We start from the raw sequence: 26,389 nt of genomic DNA, 5'->3' as shown, positions 1-26,389 counted from the left end.
ACTAGAAGTTCCAGAAGAATAAAGACATTGCAAATGTCATATTATGTATATATACAGTGTTGTAACGATGTGCAAATGGTTAAATTACAAAAGGGAAAATAAATAAGCATAAGTATGGGTTGTATTTACAATGGTGTTTGTTCTTCACTGGTTGCCCTTTTCTTGTGGCAGCAGGTCACAAATCTTGCTGCTGTGACGGCACACTGTGGTATTTCACCCAGTAGATTTGGAAGTTTATCAACATCGGGTTTGTTTTTTAATTCTTTGTGGGTCTTTGTAATCTGAGGGAAATATGTGTCTCTATTATGGTCATACATTTGGCAGGAGGTTAGGAAGTGCAGCTCAGTTTCCACCTCCATTTTGTGGGCAGTGTGCACATAGCCTGTCTTCTCTTGAGAGCCAGCTCTGCCTACGGCGACCTTTTTCAATAACAAGGCTATGCTCAATGAGTCTGTACATAGTCAAAGCTTTCCTTAAGTTTGGGTCAGTCACAGTGGTCAGGTATTCTGCCACTGTGTACTCTCTGTTAAGGGCCTTAAGGGCCAAATAACATTGTAGTTTGCTCTGTTTTTTTTGTTAATTCTTTCCAATGTGTCAAGTAATTATCTTTTTGTTTTCTCGTGATTTGGTTGGGTCTAATTGTGTTGCAGTCCTGGGGCTCTGTTGGGTCTGTTTGTGTTTGTTAACAGAGCCCCAGGACCAGCTTGCTTAGGGGACTCTTCTCCAGGTTCATCTCTCTGTAGGTGATGGCTTTGTTATGGAAGGTTTGGAAATCACTTCCTTTTAGGTGGTTGTAGAATTTAACGGCTCTTTTCTGGATTTTGATAATTAGCGGGTATCGGCCTAATTCTGCTCTGCGTGCATTATTTGGTGTTTTACATTGTACGAGGAGGATATTTTAGCAGAATTCTGCATGCAGAGTCTCAATTTGGTGTTTGTCCCATTTTGTGAATTCTTGGTTGGTGAGCGGACCCCAGACCTCACAACCATGATGGGCAATGGGTTCTATAACTGATTCAAGCATTTTTAGCCAGATCCTAATTAGTATGTCAAATTTGATGTTCCTTTTGATGGCATAGAAGGCCCTTCTCGCCTTGTCTCTCAGATCGTTCACAGCGTTGTGGAAGTTACCTGTGGCGCTGATGTTTAGGCCAAGGTATGTATAGTTTATTGTGTGTTCTAGGGCAACGGTGTCTAGATGGAATTTGTATTTGTGGTCCTGGCGACTGGACCTTTTTTGGAACCCCATTATTTTGGTCTTACTGAGATTTACTGTCAGTGCCCAGATCTGGCAGAATCTGTACAGAAGATCTAGGTGCTGCTGTAGGTGCTCCTTGGTTGGTGACAGAAGCACCATGTTACGGCTGTCGCTCTCCTCATCCTCGGATGAGGTGAGGAGAGAAGGATCTTCAGACCAAAATGCGGTTTGCGGGAAATAAGCCATCTTTTTATTTATAAACGACAGAACTGAAATATGATGGCAACACGAAAACAAACACTTTAACAAACTTACAAAATAACAAAACGACGTAGAACGAAACCTGAACATAAACTCACATCACTAAACGTAAACTCACGGACAGGAACGTTACATCAAAACACACGAACAGCCAAACAGTCCCGTATGTGAAAATACATCGACAACGACGAAGACATCACAGGAGACAATCACCCACCAACAAACAGTGAGAACGCCCTACCTAAATATGACTCTTAATTAGAGGAAAACGCAAACCACCTGCCTCTAATCAAGAGCCATACCAGGTAACCCAAAACCAACATAGAAACAGATAACATAGACTGCCCACCCAAAACACATGCCCTGACCATAAACACATAAAAAACAACATAAAACAGGTCAGGACTGTTACAGAACCCCCCCCCCTCAAGGTGCGAACGCCGGGCGCACCAGCACAAAGTCCAGGGGAGGGTCTGGGTGGGCAGTTGACCACGGTGGTGGCTCCGGCTCAGGACGCTCTCCCCACACCACCATAGTCACTCCCCTCTTCTGTCTACCCCTTCCACTGACCACCCTAAAACTACCTTCCCCTAAATAAACAGCCAGCACCGGAACAAGGGGCAGCACCGGGACAAGGGGTAGCACCGGGACAAGGGGCAGCACCGGAACAAGGGGCAGCACCAGGATAAGGACCAGCACCGGAATAAGGGGCAGCACCGGGACAAGGGGCAGCACCGGGACAAGGGGCAGCACCGGGACAAGGGGCAGCACCGGGACAAGGGGCAGCACCGGGACAAGGGGCAGCACCGGGACAAGGGGCAGCACCGGGACAAGGGGCAGATCCCGGCTGAAGGACTCTGGCAGGTCCTGGCTGAGGAACTCTGGCAGGTCCTGTTTGGATGGCTCTGGCAGGTCCTGGCTGGACGGCTCTGGCAGGTCCTGGCTGGACGGCTCTGTCAGGTCATAGCAGGACGGCTCTGGCAGGTCCTGGCTGGACGGCTCTGGCAGGTCCTGGCTGGACGGCTCTGGCAGGTCCTGGCTGGACGGCTCTGGCAGGTCCTGGCTGGACGGCTCTGGCAGGTCCTGGCTGGACGGCTCTGGCAGGTCCTGGCTGGACGGCTCTGGCTCAGGCAGATCCTGTCTGGTTGGCGGCTCTGGCAGATCCTGTCTAGTTGGCGGCTCTGGCAGATCCTGTCTAGTTGGCGGCTCTGGCAGATCCTGTCTGGTTGGCGGCTCTGGCAGATCCTGTCTGGCGGGCGGCTCTAGCGGCTCCTGTCTGGCGGGCGGCTCTAGCGGCTCCTGTCTGGCGGACGGCTCTGTAGGCTCATGGCAGACGGGCGGCTTTGCAGGCTCATGACAGACGGGCGGCTTTGCAGGCTCATGGCAGACGGATGGCTCAGACGGCGCTGGGGAGACGGATGGCTCAGATGGCGCTGGGGAGACGGATGGCTCAGATGGCGCTGGGGAGACGGATGGCTCAGATGGCGCTGGGGAGACGGATGGCTCTGTAGGAAGGAGAAGGAGAGACAGCCTGGTGCGTGGTCTAGGCACTGGCTGCGCTGGAGAGGAGGAAACAGCAGGAGAGAGAACCCGGAGAGACATCCTGGTACGGGGGGCTGCCACCGGAGGACTGGTACATGGAGGTGGCACCGGGTCTACCGGACCGTGAAGGAGGACACGTGCTCTTGAGCACCGAGCCTCCCCAACCCTACCAGGTTGAATGATCCCCGTAGCCCTGCCAGTGCAGCGAGGTGGAATAGCCCGCACTGGCCTATGCAGGCGAACCGGGGACACCACCTGTAAGGCTGGTGCCATGTACGCCGGCCCGAGGAGACGTACTGGAGGCCAGATACGTTGGGCCGGCTTCATGACATCCGGCTCGATGCCCAACCTAGCCCTCCCAGTGCGGCAAGGTGGAATAGCCCGCACTGGGCTAAGCACGCGTACTGGGGACACCGTGCGCTTTACCGCATAACACGGTGTCTTACCAGTACGACGCCTTCTACCTCCACGGTAAGCACGGGGAGTTGGCTCGGGTATCCTACCCGGCTTTGCCACACTCCTCGTGTGCCCCCCCCCAAGAAATTTTTTGGTCTGACTCACGGGCTCCCAACCGCGTCGTCGCGCTGCCTCCTCATACCAGCGCCTCTCAGCCTTCGCTGCTTCCAACTCCTCCTTTGGACGGCGATATTCCCCTGGTTGAGCCCAAGGTCCTCTACCGTCCAGGATCTCCTCCCAAGTCCAGAAGTCCTTGTTGCTCCGTAGAGCATTCCCATACCGCTTGGTCTTAGCGTGGTGGGTGATTCTGTTACGGCTGTCGCTCTCCTCATCCTCGGATGAGGTGAGGAGAGAAGGATCTTCAGACCAAAATGCGGTTTGCGGGAAATAAGCCATCTTTTTATTTATAAACGACAGAACTGAAATATGATGGCAACACGAAAACAAACACTTTAACAAACTTACAAAATAACAAAACGACGTAGAACGAAACCTGAACATAAACTCACATCACTAAACGTAAACTCACGGACAGGAACGTTACATCAAAACACACGAACAGCCAAACAGTCCCGTATGTGAAAATACATCGACAACGACGAAGACATCACAGGAGACAATCACCCACCAACAAACAGTGAGAACGCCCTACCTAAATATGACTCTTAATTAGAGGAAAACGCAAACCACCTGCCTCTAATCAAGAGCCATACCAGGTAACCCAAAACCAACATAGAAACAGATAACATAGACTGCCCACCCAAAACACATGCCCTGACTATAAACACATAAAAAACAACATAAAACAGGTCAGGACTGTTACACACCAGATCATCAGCAAACAGTAGACATTTGACTTCAGATTCTAGTAGGGTGCTGCAGACTGTTCTGTGCCCTCGCCAATTCGTTGATATATATGTTGAAGAGGGTGGGGCTTAAGCTGCATCCCTGTCTCACCCCACGGCCCTGTGGGAAGAAATGTGTGTGTTTTTTGCCTATTTTAACCGCACACTTGTTGTTTGTGTACATGAATTTTATAATGTCGTATGTTTTTCCACCAAAACACCACTTTCCATCAATTTGTATAGCAGACCCTCATGCCAAATTGAGTCGAAGGCTTTTTTGAAATCAACAAAGCATGAGAAGACTTTGCCTTTGTTTTGGTTTGTTTGTTTGTCAATTAGGGTGTGCAGGGTGAATACTTGGTCTGTCGTACGATAATTTGGTAAAAAGCCAATTTCACATTTGCCTAGTACATTGTTTTCACTGAGGAAATGTACAAGTCTGCTGTTAACGATAATGCAGAGGATTTTCCCAAGGTTGCTGTTGACGCATATCCCACGGTAGTTATTGGGGTCAAATTTGTCTCCAATTTTGTGGATTGGGGTGATAAGTACTTGGTTCCAAATATTGGGGAAGATGCCAGAGCTAAGGATGATGTTAAAGAGTTTTAGTATAGCCAATTGGATTTTGTGGTCTGTATATTTTATAATTTCATTGAGGATACCATCAACAACACAGGCCTTTTTGGATTGGAGGGGTTTTATTTTGTCCTGTAGTTCATTCAAGGTAATTGGAGAATCCAGTAAGTTCTGGTAGTCTTTAATAGTTGATTCTAAGATTTGTATTTGATCATGTACAGTTGTAGTCGAAAGTTTGCATACACTTAGGTTGGAGTCATTAAAATTAGTTTTTCAACCACTCCATACATTTCTTGTTAACCAACTATAGTTTTGGCATGTCGATTAGGACATCTACTTTGTGCATGACCCAAGTAATTTTTCCAACAATTGTTTACAGACAGATTATTTCACTTATAATTCACTGTATCACAATTCCAGTGGGTCAGAAGTTTACATGCACTAAGTTGACTGTGCCTTTTAACAGCTTGGAAAATTCCAGAAAATTAGGTCATGGCTATAGAAGCTTCTGATAGGCTAATTGACATAATTTGAGTCAATTGGAGGTGTACCTGTAGATGTATTTAAAGGCCTACCTTCAACACAGTGCCTCTTTCCTTAACATCATGGTAAAATCAAAAGAAATCAGCCAAGACCTCAGAGAAAAAATTGTAGACCTCCACAAGTCTGGTTCATCCTTGGGAGCAATTTCCAAACGCCTGAGGGTACCACATTCATCTGTACAAGCAATAGTACACAAGTATAAACACCATGGGACCACGCTGCCGTCATACCGCTCAGGAAGGAGACGCGTTCTGTCTCCTAGAGATGAACGTACTTTGGTGCGAAAAGTGCAAATCAATCCCAGAACAACAGCAAAGGACCTTGTGAAGATGCTGGAGGAAACAGGTACAAAGTATCTATATCCACAGTAAAACGAGTCCTATATCGACATAACCTGAAAGGCCGCTCAGCAAGGAAGGAGCCACTGCTCCAAAACCGCCATAAAGAAGCCAGACCACGGTTTGAAACTGCACATGGGGACAAAGATCATACTTTTTGGAAAAATGTCCTCTGGTCAGATGACAAAAATAGAACTGTTTCGCCATAATGACCATCGTTATGTTTGGAGGAAAAAGGGGGAGGCTTGCAAGCCGAAGAACACCATCCCAATCGTGAAACACGGGGGTGGCAGCATCATGTTGTGGGGGTGCTTTGCTACAGGAGGGACTGGTGCACTTCACAAAATAGATGGCATCATGAGGAAGGACAATTATGTGTCACGTTCGTCGTATGAATCGGACCAAGGTGCAGCGTCGTATGCGTACATTCTTTATTATATTAAGAATGAACACTGAACAAACAAACCAAAATAACAAAACGACACGTGAAGCTATACAAATGAGTGCTGACAGGCACTACACATAGAAAATAACCCACAAACACCAAAGGGTAAATGGCTACCTAAATATGATCCTCAATCAGAGACAACGATAACCAACCTCTGATTGGGAACCATATCAGGCCACCATAGACATACAAAACCCCCTAGACAATACAAAAACTAACATACCCACCCTAGTCACACCCAGACCTAACCAAAATAGAAAGAAAACAGAGATATCTCAGGTCAGGGCGTGACATTATGTGGATATATTGAAGCAACATCTCAAGACATCAGTCAGGAAGTTAAAGCTTGGTCGCAAATGGGTCTTCCAAATGGAAAACGACCCCAAGCATACTTCCAAAGTTGACAACTAAGTCAAGGTATTGGAGTGTCCATCACAAAGCCTTGACCTCAATCCCATTGAAAATTTGTGGGCAGAACTGAAAAAGCGTGTGCAAGCAAGGAGGCCTACACACCTGACTCAGTTACACCAGCTCTGTCAGGAGGAATGGGCCAAAATTCACCCAACTTATTGTGGGAAGCTTGTGGAAGGCTTCCCAAAACGTTTGACCCAAGTTCAACAATTTAAAGGCAATGCTACCAAATACTAATTCAGTGTATGTAAACTTCTGACCCACTGGGAATGTGATGAAAGAAATAAAATCTGAAATAAATAATTCTCTCTACTATTATTCTGACATTTCACGTTCTTAAAAAAAGTGGTGATCCTAACTGAGTTTTTACTAAGATTAAATGTCAGGAATTGTGAAAAACTGAGTTTAAATGTATTTGGCTAAGGTGTATGTAAACGTCCGACTTCAACTGTATATGTTTTTGCTGTTTGTTCTTTGTTATAGAGCCAAAAATATTGGAGAAGTGGTTTACCCATACATCTCCATTTTGGAAAGATAATTATTTGTGTTGTTTAGTGTTTCCAATTTTACCAGAAGTGGTTAGAGTCTAAGGATTCTTCAATTACATAGAGCTGATTTCTGACGTGCTGTTCCTTCTTTTTCTGTAGTGTTTTTCTGTATTATTTTAGTGATTCACCATAGTGAAGGCGTAGACTCAGTTTTTCCGGGTCTCTATGTTTTTGGTTGAACAGGTTTCTCAGTTTCCTTCTTAGTATTTTGCATTCTTCATCAAACCGTTTGTCATTGTTGTTCATTTTCTTCGGTTTTCTGTTTGAAATTTTTAGATTTGATATGGAAGCTGAGAGGTCAAATATACTCTTTAGGTTTTCTACTGCCAGGTTTACACCTTCAGTATTACAGTGAAACATTTTGTCCAGGAAATTGTCTAGAAGGGATTGAATTTGTTGTTGCCCAATGGTTTTTTGGTAGATTTCCACACTACTCTCCTTCCATCTATAGTATTTGTTAATATTATTCAGCTCATTTGGCTTTGATTCCTCATGATTGAGCAAAGCTCTGTTCAAGTAGTGTGATTTTGCTGTGATCTGATAAGGGTGTCAGTGAATGCTCTGAGAGACTCTGGGTTGAGGTCAGTGATAAAGTAGTCTACAAGTACTACTGCCAAGAGATGAGCTATATGTGTACCTACCATAGGAGTCCCCTCGAAGCCTACCATTGACTGTGTACATACCCAGCGTGCGACAGAGCTGCAGGAGTTGTGACCCGTTTTTTTTGCTTATGTTGTCATAGTTGTGCCTAGGGGGGCATGTGGGGGAGAGAATGCTGTCCCCTCCAGGTAGGTGTTTGTCCCCCTGTGTGCTGAGGGTGTTAGGTTATTGTCCAGTTCTGGCATTTAGGTCGCCACAGACTAGTGCATGTCCCTGGGCCTGGAAATTGTTGATCTCCCCTCTAGAATGGAGAAGCTGTCATCGTTAAAGTATGGGGATTCTATTGGGGGGGGGATATAGGTAGCACACATGACACATTTTTATCTGTTGAGATCATTTCCTTATTCATTTCTAGCCAGATGTAAAATGTTCCTGATTTGACTAATTTAATAGAGTGGGTTAGGTCTGATCTATACCAAATTAGCATACCCCCTGAGTCTCTTCCCTGTTTCACACCTGGTCGTTTGGTGGATTGGACAACCAGCTCTCTATAACCTGGAGGGCAACCAGTGGGTCCATCTCCTTTATACCATGTTTCTTGTAGGATGACAATGTCTGTATTTCCAATTTCTTTGATGAAGTCTGGGTTCCTGCTCTTTAGGCCAAAGGCAGATGACCTCAGACCTTGTATATTCCAGGATGAGATGGTAAAATCTTTGTGTTCCATAGTGTCTAGTGTTGTTTTTGTGTGGTTTAGGCCCGGACCATCACAGCAGAGCATGTTGAGCATCTGATACATACCTCTTAGGTCACAGGATGGGGCTTGCGTGGGTGTAATAGTGGGGGTTGGGCTGCTGTCATGTTGAGGTCCGTGCCGCAGGGGTGGGGGCGGGGGCATGGTATGGGCAGAAGGGGTATAGGTCTGATATGGGGGGGCCTATATAGGATGTGGCCAGGGTTTGTTTGGGGTGGTCTTAGCTGGTTGGGGTGTGGCTGGTAATGCTGTGTGTAGGTCCTCTTGGCGTGGGTTCTCTCGGTGCAAGTCCTTCAGGGGGCGTCTTGCAGGTCTGGGAGGGTGTCTCGCTGGTCTCGGCGGGTTGTCCGTTGCTCTGTTTGTCTCTCTCTCTCTGCCTGCTCTCTCTGTCTGCCTGCTCTCTCGGTCTGCCTGCTCTCTCTGTCTGCCTGCTCTCTCTGTCTGCCTGCGCTCTGTCTGCCTGCTCTCTATGTCTCTCTCTGTCTCTCTCTGTCTGCCTGCTCTCTATGTCTCTCTCTGTCTCTCTCTGCTCTCGCACTCTCACTTTCTCTCTGTCTCGCTCTCTCTGTGGTTAGTTACATTATTCTCTTGGCTGGGCTGGGAATTCTTCACTGCTTCCATGGCCAGAGGGCCCGCCACCATGTGTGTGTACTGTCATTGTGTGTGTGTGTAGCCGCTGTGTGTGTGTATGGAAGCAATGGATGTGGAATCTGTGGACATTGGGGTGCGTGTGTGACGACCAGGGGCCAAACATTATCAAAGGACTGTATTGTTAACCATCATGACATTCTCATGCATCTCTCTCTCGCTCTCTCAATTCAATTCAATTCAAGGGTCTTTTTTGGCATGGGAAACATACAGTGGGGAGAACAAGTATTTGATACACTGACGATTTTGCAGGTTTTCCTACTTACAAAGCATGTAGAGGTCTGTAATTTTTATAATAGGTACACTTCAACTGTGAGAGACGGAATCTAAAACAAAAATCCAGAAAATCACATTGTGTGATTTTTAAGTAATCACCTCAGCCATTTTTCCAGCCAAAGACAGGAGTCACAAAAAGCAGAAATAGAGATAAAATGAATCACTAACCTTTGATGATCTTCATCAGATGACACTCATAGGACCTCATGTTACACAATACATATATGTTTTGTTCGATTAAGTTCATATTTATATCCAAAAACCTTAGTTGACATTGGCGCCTTGTTCAGAAATGCCTCCAAAATATCCGGAGAAATTGCAGAGAGCCATGTCAAATAACATAAATACTCATCATAAACTTTGATGAAAGATACATGTTTTACATAGAATTAAAGATACACTTGTTCTTAATGCAACCGCTGTGTCAGATTTCAAAAATATTTTCGGCAAAAGCACAATATTCAATAATCTGAGAACAGCGTTCAGCCACAAAAGGAAGCCATACAGTTACCCGCCAAATTGTGCAGTCAACAAAACTCATAAAAAGCATTATAAATCTTTACTTACCTTTGCTGATCTTCGTCGGAATGCAGTACCAGGACTCCCACTTCCACAAGAAATGTTTGTTTTGTTCGGTAATTTCCATAATTTATGTCCAAGTAGCTACTTTTGTTAGCGCGTTTAGTACACAAATCCAAACGCTCGTGCAGGTCCCGCCTAACGTCGGACGAAAACTTCAAAAAGTTATATTACAGGTCGAATAAACTTGTCAAACTAAGTATAGAATCAATCTTTAGGATGTTGTTATCATAAATATTCAATAACGTTCCAACCGGAGAATTCCTTTGTGTCTATAGAAGTAATGGAACGCAAGTCCCTATCATGTGAAATGCGCGGGACCAGGACTTGGCTCTCTGCCAGACCACTGACTCAAACAGCTCCCATCCGGCTCAACATCACAGTAGAAGCTTCATTCAACGTTCTACAGACTGTTGACATCTAGTGGAAGCCGTAGAAAGTGCAAACAGAACCAGATCCTAATGTGTTTTCAATAGGCGATGAGTTTAAAATCAACCAACCTCAGATTTCTCACTTCCTGGTTGGATTTCTTCTCAGGTTTTTGCCTGCCATATGAGTTCTGTTACACTCACAGACATAATTCAAACAGTTTTAGAAACGTCAGTGTTTTCTATCCAATACTAATAATAATATGCATATATTAGCAACTATGACTGATGAGCAGGCCGTTTACTCTGGGCCCCTCTGTGCACCTTTCATCCAAGCTACTCAATACTGCCCCTGCAGCCATAAGAAGTTTTAACATTGCCAAAGCAAGTGAAGTAGATAATATACAAAAGTGAAATAAACCATAAAAATGAACAGTAAACATTACACACAGAAGTTCCAAAAGAATAAAGACATTACAAATGTCATATTATGTATACATACAGCGTTGTAACAATGTGCAAATGGTTGAAGTACAAAAGGGGATAAAAATAAGCATAAATATGGGTTGTATTTACAATGGTGTTTGTTCTTCACTGGTTGACCTTTTTTTGTGGCAACAGGTCACACATATTGCTGCTGTGATGGCAAACTGTGGTATTTCACCTAGTAGATTTGGGAGTTTATCAACTTTAGGTTTCGAATTCTTTGCTGATCTGTGAAATCTGAGGGAAATATGTGTCTCTATTATGGTCCTACTTTAGGCAGGAGGTTAGGAAGGCCAGCTCAGTTTCCACCTCATTTTGTTGGGCAGTTTGCAAATAGCCTGTCTTCTCTTGATAGCCAGGTCTGCCTACGGCAGCCTTTCTCAATAGCAAGGCTATGCTCACTGAGTCTCTCTTTCTCTCGAGCTCTATCTGCCTGCTCTCTCTCTCTCTCTCTCTCTCTCTGTCTGCCTGCTCTCTCTCTCTCTCTGTCTGCCTGCTGTCTCTCTCTGTCTCGCTCTCTCTCTGGTTAGCTACAGTATTCTCTTGGCTGGGCTGAAAATCCCTGCTTTTGTGGCCAGAAGGCCCCCCACTATGTGTGTGTACTGTCATTGTGTGTGTGACACCCAGGGGCCAAGCATTATCAAAGGACTGTATTATTAACCATCATGCCATCCTCATCCTATCACATACATCTCTCTCTCTCTCTCTCTCTCTCTCTCTCTCTCTCTTGCACTCTCGCTTACTTGCTATTTCTCTGTCTCGCTCTCTCTGTGGTTAGTTACAGTATTTTCTTGGCTGGGCGGGGAATTCTTCACTGCTTCTATGGCCAGAGGGCCCGCCACCATGTGTGTGTACTGGCATTGTGTGTGGGTATCCGCTATGTGGGTGTATGGAAGCAGTGGGTGTGGAATCTGTGGACATTGGGATGTGTGTGGTGGAGGTCAATTGTTTGATATTTCCTGCTAAGTTGGATCTCAGTTTCAAAGGCATCAATGATTAGTGAATAACTACACTGAACCAAAATATAAACGCAACATGTCAAGTGTTGGTTTCATGAGCTGAAATAAAATGTACGACAAAACTGCACAAACACAATGCCACAGATGTCTCAAGTTTTGAGGGAGCGTGCAGTTGGCCTGCTGACTCCACCAGGGCTTTTGCCAGAGAATCGAATGTCCATTTCTCTACCATAAGTCGCTTCCAATGTCGTTTCAGAGAATGACAGTATGTCCAACCAGCTTCACAACCGCAGACACGTGTATGGCATCATGTGGGGTTATGGTATAGGCAGGCATAAGCTATGGACAATGAACACAATTGCATTTTATTGATGGCAATTAGAATGCATAGAAATACCATGGGGACCAGTCGTGAAATCTATAGATCAGGGCCTAACAAATTTATTTCAATTGACTGATTTCCTCGTATGAACTGGAACTCATTAAAATCAATTAAATTGTTGCATGTTGCATTTATGTTTTTTTTCAGTATACAAACCTTTTTCTTTACATCTTTTTAGATACAAAAACTCCAACAATATATACAACCACGTTACCCACCATAAATTACAGGAAGCATCTCTCTCTATTTTGTCATACAATGCTGTACCTTCTTTATTCAAAATCTGAATTCAAAATCTTTATAAAATAATATTTTAGGTGAAAGTCAATATTTTTTCTGACATTTGTTTTTAGAAACATCATCGATCCCGCCCAAAACGTCATCATCAACAACACGACCACCATTGTCAACAATATCAAACAGCGGCAACATGGGTAGGACACTTTGCAATGTTTCCTTAATCCTTTAATGATTATTAGAGCTCAGTTAGTGTGAAGAATGTCTGACATTGTGCCAGCCAAGTTAAAACCTCCGCTTACCTCGTCTCAGATTTTGAGTCCAAATGAATAATATGGTGCATAATGACATGATATTATCGCTTTCCTTTTTTTCTAGAGTCACAAGAGCAGCGATTACAAAGTAAGTGTTTTAGCCTTGTTTATAGATACGCTACATTACCAAAAGTATGTGGACACTGTAGATAGATACTAAGATACTATAGATAGATACTAAGATACTATAGATAGATACTGTAGATAGATACTAAGATACTGTAGATAGATTATTATTATTTTATTTACCGTTATTTTACCAGGTAAGTTGACTGAGAACACGTTCTCATTTGCAGCAACGACCTGGGGAATAGTTACAGGGGAGAGGAGGGGGATGAATGAGCCAATTGTAAACTGGGGATTATTAGGTGACCATGATGGTTTGAGGGCCAGATTGGGAATTTAGCCAGGACACCGGGGTTAACACCCCTACTCTTACGATAAGTGCCATGGGATCTTTAATGACATCAGAGAGTCAGGACACCCGTTTAACGTCCCATCCGAAAGACGGCACCCTATACAGGACAGTGTCCCCAATCACTGCCCTGGGGCATTGGGATATTTTTTAGACCAGAGGAAAGAGTGCCTCCTACTGGCCCTCCAACACCACTTCCAGCAGCATCTGGTCTCCCATCCAGGGACTGACCAGGACCAACCCTGCTTAGCTTCAGAAGCAAGCCAGCAGTGGTATGCAGGGTGGTATGCTGCTGGCAAGATAGATACTGTAGATGGATACTAAGATACTATAGATAGATACTGTAGATGGATACTGAGATACTGTAGATATATACTGTAGATAGATACTAAGATACTATAGATAGATACTGTAGATAGATACTAAGATACTGTAGATATATACTGTAGATAGATACTAAGATACTGTAGATATATACTGTAGATAGATACTAAGATACTATAGATAGATACTATAGATAGATACTGTAGATGGATACTAAGATACTATAGATAGATACTGTAGATGGATACTAAGATACTATAGATAGATACTGTAGATGGATACTAAGATACTATATATAGATACTGTAGATAGATACTAAGATACTATAGATAGATACTAAGATACTGTAGATAGATACTAAGATACTATAGATAGATACTATAGATAGATACTAAGATACTGTAGATAGATACTATAGATAGATACTAAGATACTGTAGATAGATACTAAGATACTGTAGATAGATACTAAGATACTGTAGATAGATACTAAGATACTGTAGATAGATACTGTAGATAGATACTGTAGATAGATACTAAGATACTGTAGATAGATACTAAGATACTGTAGATAGATACTGTAGATAGATACTATAGATGGATACTAAGATACTATAGATAGATACTGTAGATAGATACTAAGATACTGTAGATAGATACTAAGATACTGTAGATATATACTGTAGATAGATACTAAGATACTATAGATAGATACTGTAGATAGATACTAAGATACTGTAGATAGATACTAAGATACTATAGATAGATACTGTAGATGGATACTAAGATACTATATATAGATACTGTAGATAGATACTAAGATACTATAGATAGATACTATAGATAGATACTAATATACTGTAGATAGATACTAAGATACTATAGATAGATACTATAGATAGATACTAAGATACTGTAGATAGATACTATAGATAGATACTAAGATACTGTAGATAGATACTAAGATACTGTAGATAGATACTAAGATACTGTAGATAGATACTAAGATACTGTAGATAGATACTGTAGATAGATACTGTAGATAGATACTAAGATACTGTAGATAGATACTAAGATACTGTAGATAGATACTATAGATGGATACTAAGATACTATAGATAGATACTGTAGATAGATACTAAGATACTGTAGATAGATACTAAGATACTGTAGATATATACTGTAGATAGATACTAAGATACTATAGATAGATACTGTAGATAGATACTAAGATAGTGTAGATAGATACTAAGATACTGTAGATATATACTGTAGATAGATACTAAGATACTATAGATAGATACTGTAGATGGATACTAAGATACTATAGATAGATACTGTAGATGGATACTAAGATACTATAGATATATACTGTAGATGGATACTAAGATACTATAGATAGATACTGTAGATGGATACTAAGATACTAAATATAGATACTGTAGATAGATACTAAGATACTATAGATAGATACTATAGATAGATACTAAGATACTGTAGATAGATACTAAGATACTATAGATAGATACTATAGATAGATACTAAGATACTGTAGATAGATACTATAGATAGATACTAAGATACTGTAGATAGATACTAAGATACTGTAGATAGATACTAAGATACTGTAGATAGATACTGTAGACGGATACTAAGATACTGTAGATAGATACTAAGATACTATAGATAGATACTGTAGATAGATACTGTTGATAGATACTAAGATACTATAGATAGATACTGTAGATAGATACTAAGATACTGTAGATAGATACTAAGATACTGTAGATAGATACTAAGATACTATAGATAGATACTGTAGATAGATACTAAGATACTATATATAGATACTGTAGATAGATACTGTAAACGGATACTAAGATACTGTAGATAGATACTAAGATACTATAGATAGATACTGTAGATAGATTGTAACGGCGGTCCTCCTCCTCTTCGACCGAAAAGGAGGAGTATTGAGGGAACCAAGGCGCAGCGGAGTTTGAACACATAATTTATTAAAGAAAACACGAACTTGACTAAACTAACAAAAACAACAAACGGTGTAGACAGACCTAGACGACGAACTTACATAAAACAAGAAGAACGCACGAATAGGAAACATAGGCTACACAAATGAACGAGGAACAAACAAACCGAAAACAGTCCCGCGTGGTGTACAGACACAGACACGGAAAACAATCACCCACAACGAACACTGTGAAAACGCCTACCTAAATATGACTCTTAATTAGAGGAACGCCAAACACCTGCCTCTAATTAAGAGCCATACCAGGCAACCCATAAACCAACATAGAAACAGAAAACATAGAATGCCCACCCAATCTCACGTCCTGACCAACTAACACACATAACAAACTATCAGAAATAGGTCAGGAACGTGACATAACCCCCCCCATAAGGTGCGAACTACGGGCGCACCAGCACAAAGTCTAGGGGAGGGTCTGGGTGGGCATCTGACCACGGTGGTGGCTCAGGCTCCGGGCGAGGTCCCCACCCCACCATAATCAATCCCAGCCTCCATCTCCCCCTAAGAATGTCCACCCTCATTTTACCCCCACAAAATCCTCTTGGTAACATCAATGACAGGGACAGCACCGGGACAGAGGGATAGATCAAGACAGAGGGATAGCACAAGACAGAGGGATAGATCAGAATATAGAGGTAGCTCATGATAGAGAGGGAGATCAGGATAGAGGGGCAACTCCGGACTGAAAGGCAGCTCCGGACAGAGAGACAGCTCTGGACTGAGGGGCAGTTCTGGGTATATAGCCGTTTCTGGCTGAGGGGCAGCTCATAGCTGACTGATGGATCTGGACGCTCATGGCAGGCTGACGGCTCTGGACGCTCATGGCTCTCTGACGGCTCTGGCTGCTCATGGCTCGCTGACGGCTCTGGCTGCCCATGGCTCGCTGGCGGCTCTGGCAGATCCTGTCTGGCTGGCGGCTCTGGCAGATCCTGTCTGGCTGGCGGCTCTGGCAGATCCTGTCTGGTTGGCGGCTCTGGCAGATCCTGTCTGGTTGGCGGCTCTGGCAGATCCTGTCTGACGGACGGCTCTAGCGGCTCCTGTCTGGCGGGCGGCTCTAGCGGCTCCTGTCTGGCGGACGGCTCTAGCGGCTCCTGTCTGGCGGACGGCTCTGTAGGCTCATGGCAGACGGGCGGCTTTGCAGGCTCATGGCAGACGGGCGGCTTTGCAGGCTCATTGCAGACGGATGGCTCAGACGGCGCTGGGGAGACGGATGGCTCAGATGGCGCTGGGGAGACGGATGGCTCAGATGGCGCTGGGGAGACGGATGGCTCAGATGGCGCTGGGGAGACGGATGGCTCTGGCCGGATAAGGCGCACTGTAGACCTGGTGCGTGGTGCCGGAACTGGAGGCACCGGGCTAAGGACACGCACCTTCATGCTAGTGCGGGGAGCAGGGACAGGGCACACTGGACTCTCAAAGCCTACTTTATACCTGGTGCGTGGTACCGGCACTGGTGGCACCGGGCTGAGGGCAAGCACATCAGGATTAGTAGGGGGAGAAGAAACAGTGTGTACAGGGCTCTGGAGACGCACAGGAGGCTTAGTGCGTGGTGCCGGAACTGGAGGCACCGAACTGGATACACGCACTACAGGGAGAGTGCATGGAGGAGGAACAGGGCTCTGGAAACGCACTGGTAGCCTAGTGCGTAGTGTAGGCACTGTAGGTACTAGGCTGGGGCGGGGAGGTGGCGCCGGAAATACCGGACCGTGCAGGCGTACTGGCTCTCTTGAGCATTGAGCCTGCCCAACCTTACCTGGTTGAATGCTCCCGGTCGCCCGACCAGTGCGGGGAGGTGGAATAACCCGCACCGGGCTATGTAGGCGAACCGGGGAAACCATGCGTAAGGCAGGTGCCATGTATGCCGGCCCGAGGAGACGCACTGGAGACCAGACGCGTTGAGCTGGCCTCATGACACCTGGCTCAATGCCCAATCTAGCCCTACCAGTGCGGGGAGGTGGAATAACCCGCACTGGGCTATGCACTCGTACAGGAGACACCGTGCGCTCTACTGCGTAACACGGCGTCTGCCCGTACTCCCGCTCTCCACGGTAAGCCTGGGAAGTGGGCGCAGGTCTCCTACCTGCCCTTGGCCCACTACCTCTTAGCCCCCCCCAAGAAATCTTTGGGTGTTACTCACGGGCTTTTCGGGCTTCCGTGCTAGACGCGTCCCCTCATAACTCCGGTTCCCTTCTCCGGTTGCCTCTGCTCTCCTCAGTGCCTCCAGCTGTTCCCATGGGAGGCGATCCCTACCAGCCAGGATCTCCTCCCATGTGTAGCAACCTTTCCCGTCCAATACATCGTCCCAAGTCCATTCCTCCTTCTTTCTCTGTCCCTTACTCCGTTTACTCCGCTGCTTGGTTCTGGAGATTTGGTGGGTGATTCTGTAACGGCGGTCCTCCTCCTCTTCGACCGAAAAGGAGGAGTATTGAGGGAACCAAGGCGCAGCGGAGTTTGAACACATAATTTATTAAAGAAAACACGAACTTGACTAAACTAACAAAAACAACAAACGGTGTAGACAGACCTAGACGACGAACTTACATAAAACAAGAAGAACGCACGAATAGGAAACATAGGCTACACAAATGAACGAGGAACAAACAAACCGAAAACAGTCCTTCGTGGTGTACAGACACAGACATGGAAAACAATCACCCACAACGAACACTGTGAAAACGCCTACCTAAATATGACTCTTAATTAGAGGAACGCCAAACACCTGCCTCTAATTAAGAGCCATACCAGGCAACCCATAAACCAACATAGAAACAGAAAATATAGAATGCCCACCCAACCTCACGTCCTGACCAACTAACACACATAACAAACTAACAGAAATAGGTCAGGAACGTGACATAGATACTGTAGATAGATACTAAGATACTGTAGATAGATACTAAGATACTGTAGATAGATACTGTAGACAGATTCTAAGATACTGTAGATAGATACTGTAGACAGATACTAAGGTACAGTAGATAGATACTGTAGGTACAGTGCATTCTGAAAGTATGCAGACCCTTTACTCAGTATTTTGTTGAAGCAGTTTTTGGCAGAGATTACAGCCTTGTGTCTTCTTGGGTATGACGCTACAAGCTTGGCACACCTGTATTTGGGGAGTTTCTCCCATTCTTCTCTGCAGATCCTCTCAAGCTCTGTCAGGTTGGATGGGGAGTGTCGCTGCACAGCTATTTTCAGGTCTCTCTGGTGATGTTTGATCAGGTTCAGGTCCTTCGCCACAGTCTGAGGTCCTGAGCGCCGGGAGCAGGTTTTCATCAAGGATCTCTCTGTACTTTGCTCCGTTCATCTTTCCCTCGATCCAGACTAGTCTCCCAGTCCTTGTCGCTGAAAAACCATCCCCGCTGCATGATGCTGTGGGGATGGTGCCAGGTTTCCTCCAGATGTGACGCATTCAGGCCAAAGTTGAATCTTGGTTTCATCAGACCAGAGAATCATGTTTCTCATGGTCTGAGAGTCTTAAGGTGCCTTTTGGCAAACTCCAAGCGGGCTGTCATGTGCCATTAGCTGAGGAGTGGCTTCCGTCTGGCCACTCTACCATAAAGGCCTGATTGGTGGAGTGCTGCAGAGATGGTTGTCCGTCTGGAAGGTTCTCCCATCTCCATGACCATCGGGTTCTTGGTCACCTCGCTGACCAAGGCCCTTCTCCCCCGATTGCTCATTTTGGCCAAGCAGCCAGCACTAGGAAGAGTCTTGGTGGTTCCAAACTTCTTCCATTTAAGAATGATGGAGGCAACTGTGTTCTTGGGCACCTTCAATGATGCAGAAATGTTTTGGTACCCTTCCCCAGATCTATGCCTCGACATAATCCTGTCTCAGAGCTCTACGGACAATTCCTTCGACCTCATGGCTTGGTTTTTGCTCTGACATGCACTGTCAACTGTGGGACCTTATATAGACAGCTGTGTGCCTTTCCAAATTATGTCCAATCAATTGAATTTACAGCAGGTGGACTCCAGTCAAGTTGTAGAAACATCTTAAGGATGATCAATGGAAACGGAGCTCAATTACGAGTCCCATAGCAAAGGGTCTGAATACTTTCCGAATGCACTGTACATACTAAGATACTATAAATAGATAGATACTGTATACTCATCTCTCTCCGCTTTGCTTTCTCCTAGGGAAGGTCATATCAGTCAGTACGTTGTTAGCTATCTCTCTGATAGCTAATGTCCTCCTCTTGGGTGTTGTCATCTTGATCTTGTGGACCCGGGGGAGACGCCAGCATGAAGGCGTGGTGAGTGTGTGTGTGTGCGTGTGCGTGTGCGTGTGCGCGCGTGCATGAGTGTGTGCTTTCTGTGGCTAAAGTGCTTCTTGTATTTTTTAGCCTCTTGCAATGCCTGAACTGACAGTATTGAACGCAGTAGAGGTACATCATCTGATGCAGGTAATATTCTCAGAATGTTACGGATCGATGACTTAGAGCACTATTCAATTGAACCCAAGAGCGTTTGGATTTGCATGTAGTCAACAAAGTCTCTCTCTGTCACTCTCTCTCTCTCAGAACGACAACGGAGATGCTCTGCAGCACTGACCCCGTTCAGAGGAATAATCCAGCTCTCTTCCATCTGCCACCATTTTCGCCTCACTTTACCAGATGACAACGGACAAATATATATCCTGAGCCAAAGAAAAGGAGCCAACAGTCCTCTCTCTCTCACTCTCACTCTCACACCCACTCTCACTCTCACTCTCACTCACACTTCACATTTCACACTTCACGCTTCCAGGGCTGAGGCCACAACTCTTCTTCTCCTGCCACTGGCATTCTGGAGTTACTGTTGCAGACATGAATAAAAGCTCCCCTCCTTGTGTTTTAATGAGGAGAATGGGAGAACTAATAAATGTCCGTCTGTCAAGAGTCTCTAAAAACAAGACTTGGATTAAGGGAACACGGTGGTCTTGAATGTCACCCCTTGCCTTCAGCTGTCCATTCAGCCCAAAGATAATATGTTCATGTGAATGGGAAGAAAACAGTGAGATGAACAATAAGATGAACCCTTTAGGGGCATACATTAGAACTAAGATGGGCCGATATTGAGTATTATTGTACTTTGCTGTAGGGCAGTACTTTACGAAAAAAACCTGCATCCATTCCTGACTGTGTTTGGATGATGTGGCTGTGTTACTTGATGAAAGGGGATTTTATGACACAGAGGGAAAGAAAAATATCAAAGGAGTAAATCAGTTAAGAATAAAAGATGAAATAAATAAAGTGAAGGCCATTTTATGTACAAAGTGTGTATATATTTAGAGTACTAGTCAAATTTTGGACACACGTACTAATTCATTTTTTTTCTTTGACAATTTTCTACATTGTAGAATAATAGTGAAAACATCAAACCTATGAAATAACACATGGAATCATGTAGTACCCAAAGAAGTGTTAACCAAATCAAAATATGTTTTATATTTGAGATTCTTCAAAGTAGCCACCCTTTGCCTTGATGACAGCTTTGCACACTCTTGGGATTATCTCAACCAGCTCCATGAGGAATGCTATTCCAACAGTCTTGAAGGAGATCTCACATATGCTAAGCACTTGTTGGCTGCTTTTCCTTCACTCTGCGGTCCAACTCATCCCAAACCATCTCAATTGGGTTGAGGTCAGTGATTGTGGAGGCCAGGTCATCTGATGCAATACTCCATCACTCTCCTTGGTCAATAGCCCTTACACAGCCTGAAGGTGTGTTGGGTCATTGTCCTGTTGAAAATCAAATTATGGTCCCATTAAGAGCAAACCAGATGGGATGGCGTATCGCTACAGAATGCTGTGGTAGCCATGCTGGTTAACGGTGCCTTGAATTTTAAATAAATCGCAGACAGTGTCACCAGCAATGCACCATCACACCACCTCCTCCATGCTTCACGGTGGGAACCACACACGCGGAGATCATCTGTTCACCTACTCTGCGTCTCACAAAGACAAGGCGGTTGGAACCAAAAATCTCAAATTTGGACTCGTCAGACCAAAGGACAGATTTCCACCGGTCTATTGTCCATTGTTCGTGTTTCTTGGCACAAGCAAGTCTCTTCTTCTTATTGGTGTCCTTTAGGAGGTGTTTCTTTGCAGCAATTCAACCATGAAGGCCTGATTCACGCAGTCTCCTCTGAACAGTTGATGTTGAGATGTGTCTGTTACTTGAACTCTGTGAAGCATTTATGTGGGCTGCAATCTGAGGTGCAGTTAGCTCTAACTTATCCTCTGCAGCAGAGGTAACTCTGGGTCTTCCTTTCCTGTGGCGGTCCTCGTGAGAGCCAGTTTCATCATAGCGCTGATGGGTTTTTGCAACTGCACTTGAAGACACTTTCAAAGTTCTTGAAATTTTCCACATTGCCTGACCTTCATGTCTTAAAGTAATGATGGACTGTCGTTTCTCTTTGCTTATTTGAGCAATTTATTTACCAAATAGGGCTATCATCTGTATACCACCCCTACCTTGTCACAACACAATTGATTGTTTCAAACATGCTAAGAAGGAAAGAAATTCCACAAATTAACTTTTAACAAGGCACACCTTTTAATTGAAATGCATTCCAGGTGACTACCTCATGTAGCTGGTTGTGAGGGAATGCCAAGAGTGTGCAAAGCTGTCATTAAGGCAAAGGGTGGCTACTTTGAAGAATCTCAAATATAAAATGCATTTTGATTTGTTTAACACTTTTTTGTTACTACATTTATTCCATATGTGTTATTTCATAGTTTGAATGTCTTCACGATTATTCTACAATGTAGAAAATAGTAAAAAATAAAGAAAAACCCTTGAATGAGTATATGTGTCTAAACTGTTGACTGGTACTGTAAAAACACTACCGTTCAAAAGTTTGGGGTCACTTAGAAATGTCCTTATTTTCCATGAAAACATACATGAAATGAGTTGCAAAATGAATAGGAAATATAGTCAAGATGTTGACAAGGTTATAAATAAGGATGTTTCATTGAAATAATAATTGTGTCCTTTGCCTTCATCAAAGAACCCTCCATTTGCAGCAATTACAGCCTTGCAGACCTTTGGCATTCTAGTTGTCAATTTGTTGAGGTAATCTGAAGAGATTTCACCCCATACTTCCTGAAGCAACTCCCTCAAGTTGGATTGGCTTGATGGGCACTTCTTACGTACCATACGGTCAAGCTGCTCCAACAGCTCAATTGGGTTGAGATTCGGTGACTGTGCTTTGAGTCATTGAAATTGGCTCCAATTAAGCGCCGTCCACGGGGGGGTATGGCATGGCGTTGCAAAATAGAGTGATAGCGTTCCTTCTTCAAGATCCCTTTTACCCTGTACAAATCTCCCACTTTACCAACACCAAAGCACGCCCAGACCATCACATTGCCTCCACCATGCTTGACAGATGACGTCAAGCACTCCTCCAGCATCTTTTTATTTTTCTGCGTCTCACGAATGTTCTTCTTTGTGATCCGAACACCTCATACTTAGATTTGTCTGTCCATAATACCTTTTTTCAATCTTCCTCTGTCCAGTGTCTGTGTTCTTTTGCCCATCTTAATCTTTTATTTTTATTGGCCAGTCTGAGATATGGCTTTTTCTTTGCAACTCTGCCTAGAAGGCCAGCATCCCGGAGTCGCCTCTTCACTATTGACATTGAGACTAGTGTTTTGCAGGTAATATTTAATGAAACTGCCAGTTGAGGACTTGGGAGGCATCTGTTTCTCAAACTAGACACTTTAATGTACTTGTCCTCTTGCTCAGTTGTGCACCAGGGCATCCCACTCCTCTTTCTATTCTGGTTAGAGACAGTTTGCGCTGTTCTGTGAAGGGAGTAGTACACAGCGTTGTACGAGATCTTCAGTTTCTTGGCAATTTTTCATGGAAATGGAATAGCCTTCATTTCTCAGAACAAGAATAGACTGATGACTTTCAGAAGAAAGTTCTTTGTTTCTGCCCATTTTGAGCCCGTAATCGAACCCACAAATGCTGATGCTTCAGATACTCAACTAGCTTAAAGGCCAGTTTTATTGCTTCTTTAATCAGAACAACAGTTTTAATCTGTGCTAACATAATTGCAAAAGGTTTTTCTAATGATCAATTAGTCTTTTAAAATTATAAACTTGGATTAGCTAACACAACGTGCCATTGGAACAAAGGAGTGATGGTTGCTGATAATGGACCTCTGTACGCCTATGTAGATATTCCATAAAAAATCTGCCGTTTCCAGCTACAATAGTTATTTACAACATTACTAATGTCTACACTGTATTTCTGATCAATTTGATATTATTTTAATGGACAAAAACAAGGACATTTCTAAGTGATGCCAAACTTTTGAATGGTAATGTGTGTATATATATATATTTTCTATTTAACTATTTGCTTTGATATCTGCACCTTGTCATAAGCATTATGAGCAACATAAAACGTTTGTACCATGTCTATGTGTTGCAGAGACTGTACAGGGAGTGTGTGTGTGTGTGTGTGTGTGTGTGTGTGTGTGTGTGTGTGTGTGTGTGTGTGTGTGTGTGTGTGTGTGTGTGTGTGTGTGTGTGTGTGTGTGTGTGTGTGTGTGTGTGTGTGTGTGTGTGTGTGTGTGTGTGTGTGTGTGTGACCACTGTTTAAATGGCCTATGTTCTCTTTTGGAGCAGTGAGAGATGCTGTTTTTTCCTTATCAGTGTTTTCCCAAGACATAATTTTTGGGGGCGGGACTCAAAAGCCCCAACAACTTTTTTTTGAAAGGGGATGTTATTGTTGTGCTGTATGCCATTTGTAAAGAATCTTTACATCTAAATAGCTTGTTAATAAGTATTTTATATACAGGATCTGTTTAACATACTTTCTGGTCTGGTTTCCCTGACACAAATTAAGTCTAATCCAAAACTAAACATTTACTTCCATGGATATTCTCCATTGAGCATGCTTTTTACTCCAGGACTAGGTTTAGAGCTATATTCAACCTTGTCCAAATGAAAACCATGACCTTTTAAAATCTATTTCTACTTTTTCTTTGCTTGATCTCTAAGGGAAGGCTATTCCATAGACAAATGCCTGTATAGAAAAACGTTCTCCTCGCAGTACTGTTTACTCTTGGGATTTTACAAGACATAACACTAGCTCTGGTATTGTAACTGTGTTGGTTATAGACCATATCAATGTGTTTTTTCTATGTTCATAGATTGAGCCAGCCAAATTTCTGCAAGGCAAATAATATAGCAGATTTTCTGATAGGAGACTCTCGAACCAAGCTCTCCATCGAGGGACTGGACATTTGCCAATAAAACGGAGGAGAGTGCCAGTCGATTTCCACTTTTCTCTATGCGTATTCCGACCTTGAATTTAAGCATGAGAATAGCGTGCTATTCACCTGCTATTCGTTTTGGGTGGCGGTCGAATTAATGAAGTTGTGGCGGAGGTGTATCCACAGATATGCCGTATTCCGACTTTTATTTAATACCTTAATAATTCCACCACCTTTACGCGCGAGGAAACCATGAATAAGGTCTAGTGAACCTACTGGTTCCAAGTGGAACTTTATTTTTTACGATATAAATAACACCGTTCTCCATGCACTGTAATTTAAACTTGATAAGAGCTAGGTAAATTAATAATCGTTTTGGATGAGGGAATTGTAAATACAAATTACACTTGTTTTCGATCTATTTTACATGATTATCGCTGGAGACAATTGTGAAACCAGTCATATGGCTGCAAACTGAAGGATATCAAGTTTGAATCCGATGTTAATTTGTGTATCAGTTCATAAACCATGTGCCATGGAATCGGTAAATCGAAAATCTCTTCCCAACTATTTACAACCTGTATAGCACAGCTGTAATTTTTTTGGTCCTTAAATGAAGTTAGTATACTTTTTTTATTTATCACACTTTTCTTTAACCAGTTTTGGTCTTTAACGCCGTTTCCTCTTTAATTTTTGCTGAAAAGCTGAAATTAGTTGGTTGTAATTTTGGATAGGACAGACATTTCCATATATTTTGTTAGCTGCATGTTTGACATAACTCCACCAGTCCTATTCATGAAATAATTTACAAAGTTGATAATATTTTTTATATTTTATTATTTTTAAATCAATTATTATATTTGAGTTTAACCATAATATCTGTTGTAATATTTGTTCTGTTCTGTTTTCTGGTGGCTTAAACTGAAATTGCAACCAACTTTAAAAAAAAAAAAAATGTAAATCGCAATTTTTTCAGAAAATTTCATTTTCAAATAACTGAAAGTGAGAGGTTGTAATCTGAATAAAGGGAAAAAGCCCCTGTTACTAATCTGCTAGAGAACCAGTTTGGATTTAAGTATTGCTTTTGTATGACTGCAGCTTTTATTGAGAGGTCTAATGCTTTAATATTTAATAATTTATGCACTCCGAATTCATATTCATTATATAAACAGGACTGTTTAATTTTGTCTGGTTTGTCATTCCAAATAAAATTGAATATTTTTGGTTCATATAATAAAAAATAAAAAAGGTCGTTAGGTGTAGGCAGGGCCATAAGCAAGTAGGTGAACTGGGATATGACTAAAGAGTTAATCAGGGGGAATTTTCCCAGTATCATGGTGATTATACCTAGTATGTCCACTTCAACATCAGACCATTTTAATTGGTAAACTACACAGTAATTTAAAAGTTGTCTTTTTTTGTGATCCAATATGTAATATAGTACACTTATCATAGTTCAGTTGTAATCCAGAGAGGTTAGAAAAATCATCTAGATCCTCTGAGGCTGTGGAGGGATTCAAATTGTGGATTTAAAAGAAAATATGAAGAATCAGTAGTGTATATTATCTCCAATGTATTGTCAATGTAAAAAAACAAAAACTTTCTGATTAGGGGGAATAATATCC

At 43.2% G+C, this 26,389-nt stretch overlaps 1 protein-coding gene across 1 annotated transcript in view; it reads left to right on the top strand.

The window, feature by feature from the left end:
* Positions 1 to 25,824, top strand: part of LOC129823755 (uncharacterized) — a 68,718-nt gene extending 42,894 nt beyond the window's left edge. The window contains exons 10-14 of the mRNA XM_055882721.1: positions 12,572 to 12,652; positions 12,834 to 12,857; positions 19,694 to 19,809; positions 19,900 to 19,959; positions 20,077 to 25,824. Of these exons, the coding sequence (XP_055738696.1) occupies positions 12,572 to 12,652; positions 12,834 to 12,857; positions 19,694 to 19,809; positions 19,900 to 19,959; positions 20,077 to 20,106 (311 nt within the window). The 3' untranslated portion in view covers positions 20,107 to 25,824. The remainder of the gene's footprint in view (positions 1 to 12,571; positions 12,653 to 12,833; positions 12,858 to 19,693; positions 19,810 to 19,899; positions 19,960 to 20,076) is intronic.
* Positions 25,825 to 26,389: the final 565 nt, after the last annotated feature.

Source organism: Salvelinus fontinalis, chromosome 2 (genome assembly GCF_029448725.1).
Source record: "Salvelinus fontinalis isolate EN_2023a chromosome 2, ASM2944872v1, whole genome shotgun sequence".
Classification (NCBI taxonomy): domain Eukaryota; kingdom Metazoa; phylum Chordata; class Actinopteri; order Salmoniformes; family Salmonidae; genus Salvelinus; species Salvelinus fontinalis.
Note: the sequence above shows the minus strand (reverse complement) of the source record. Positions and strands in the feature narration are given on the sequence as shown.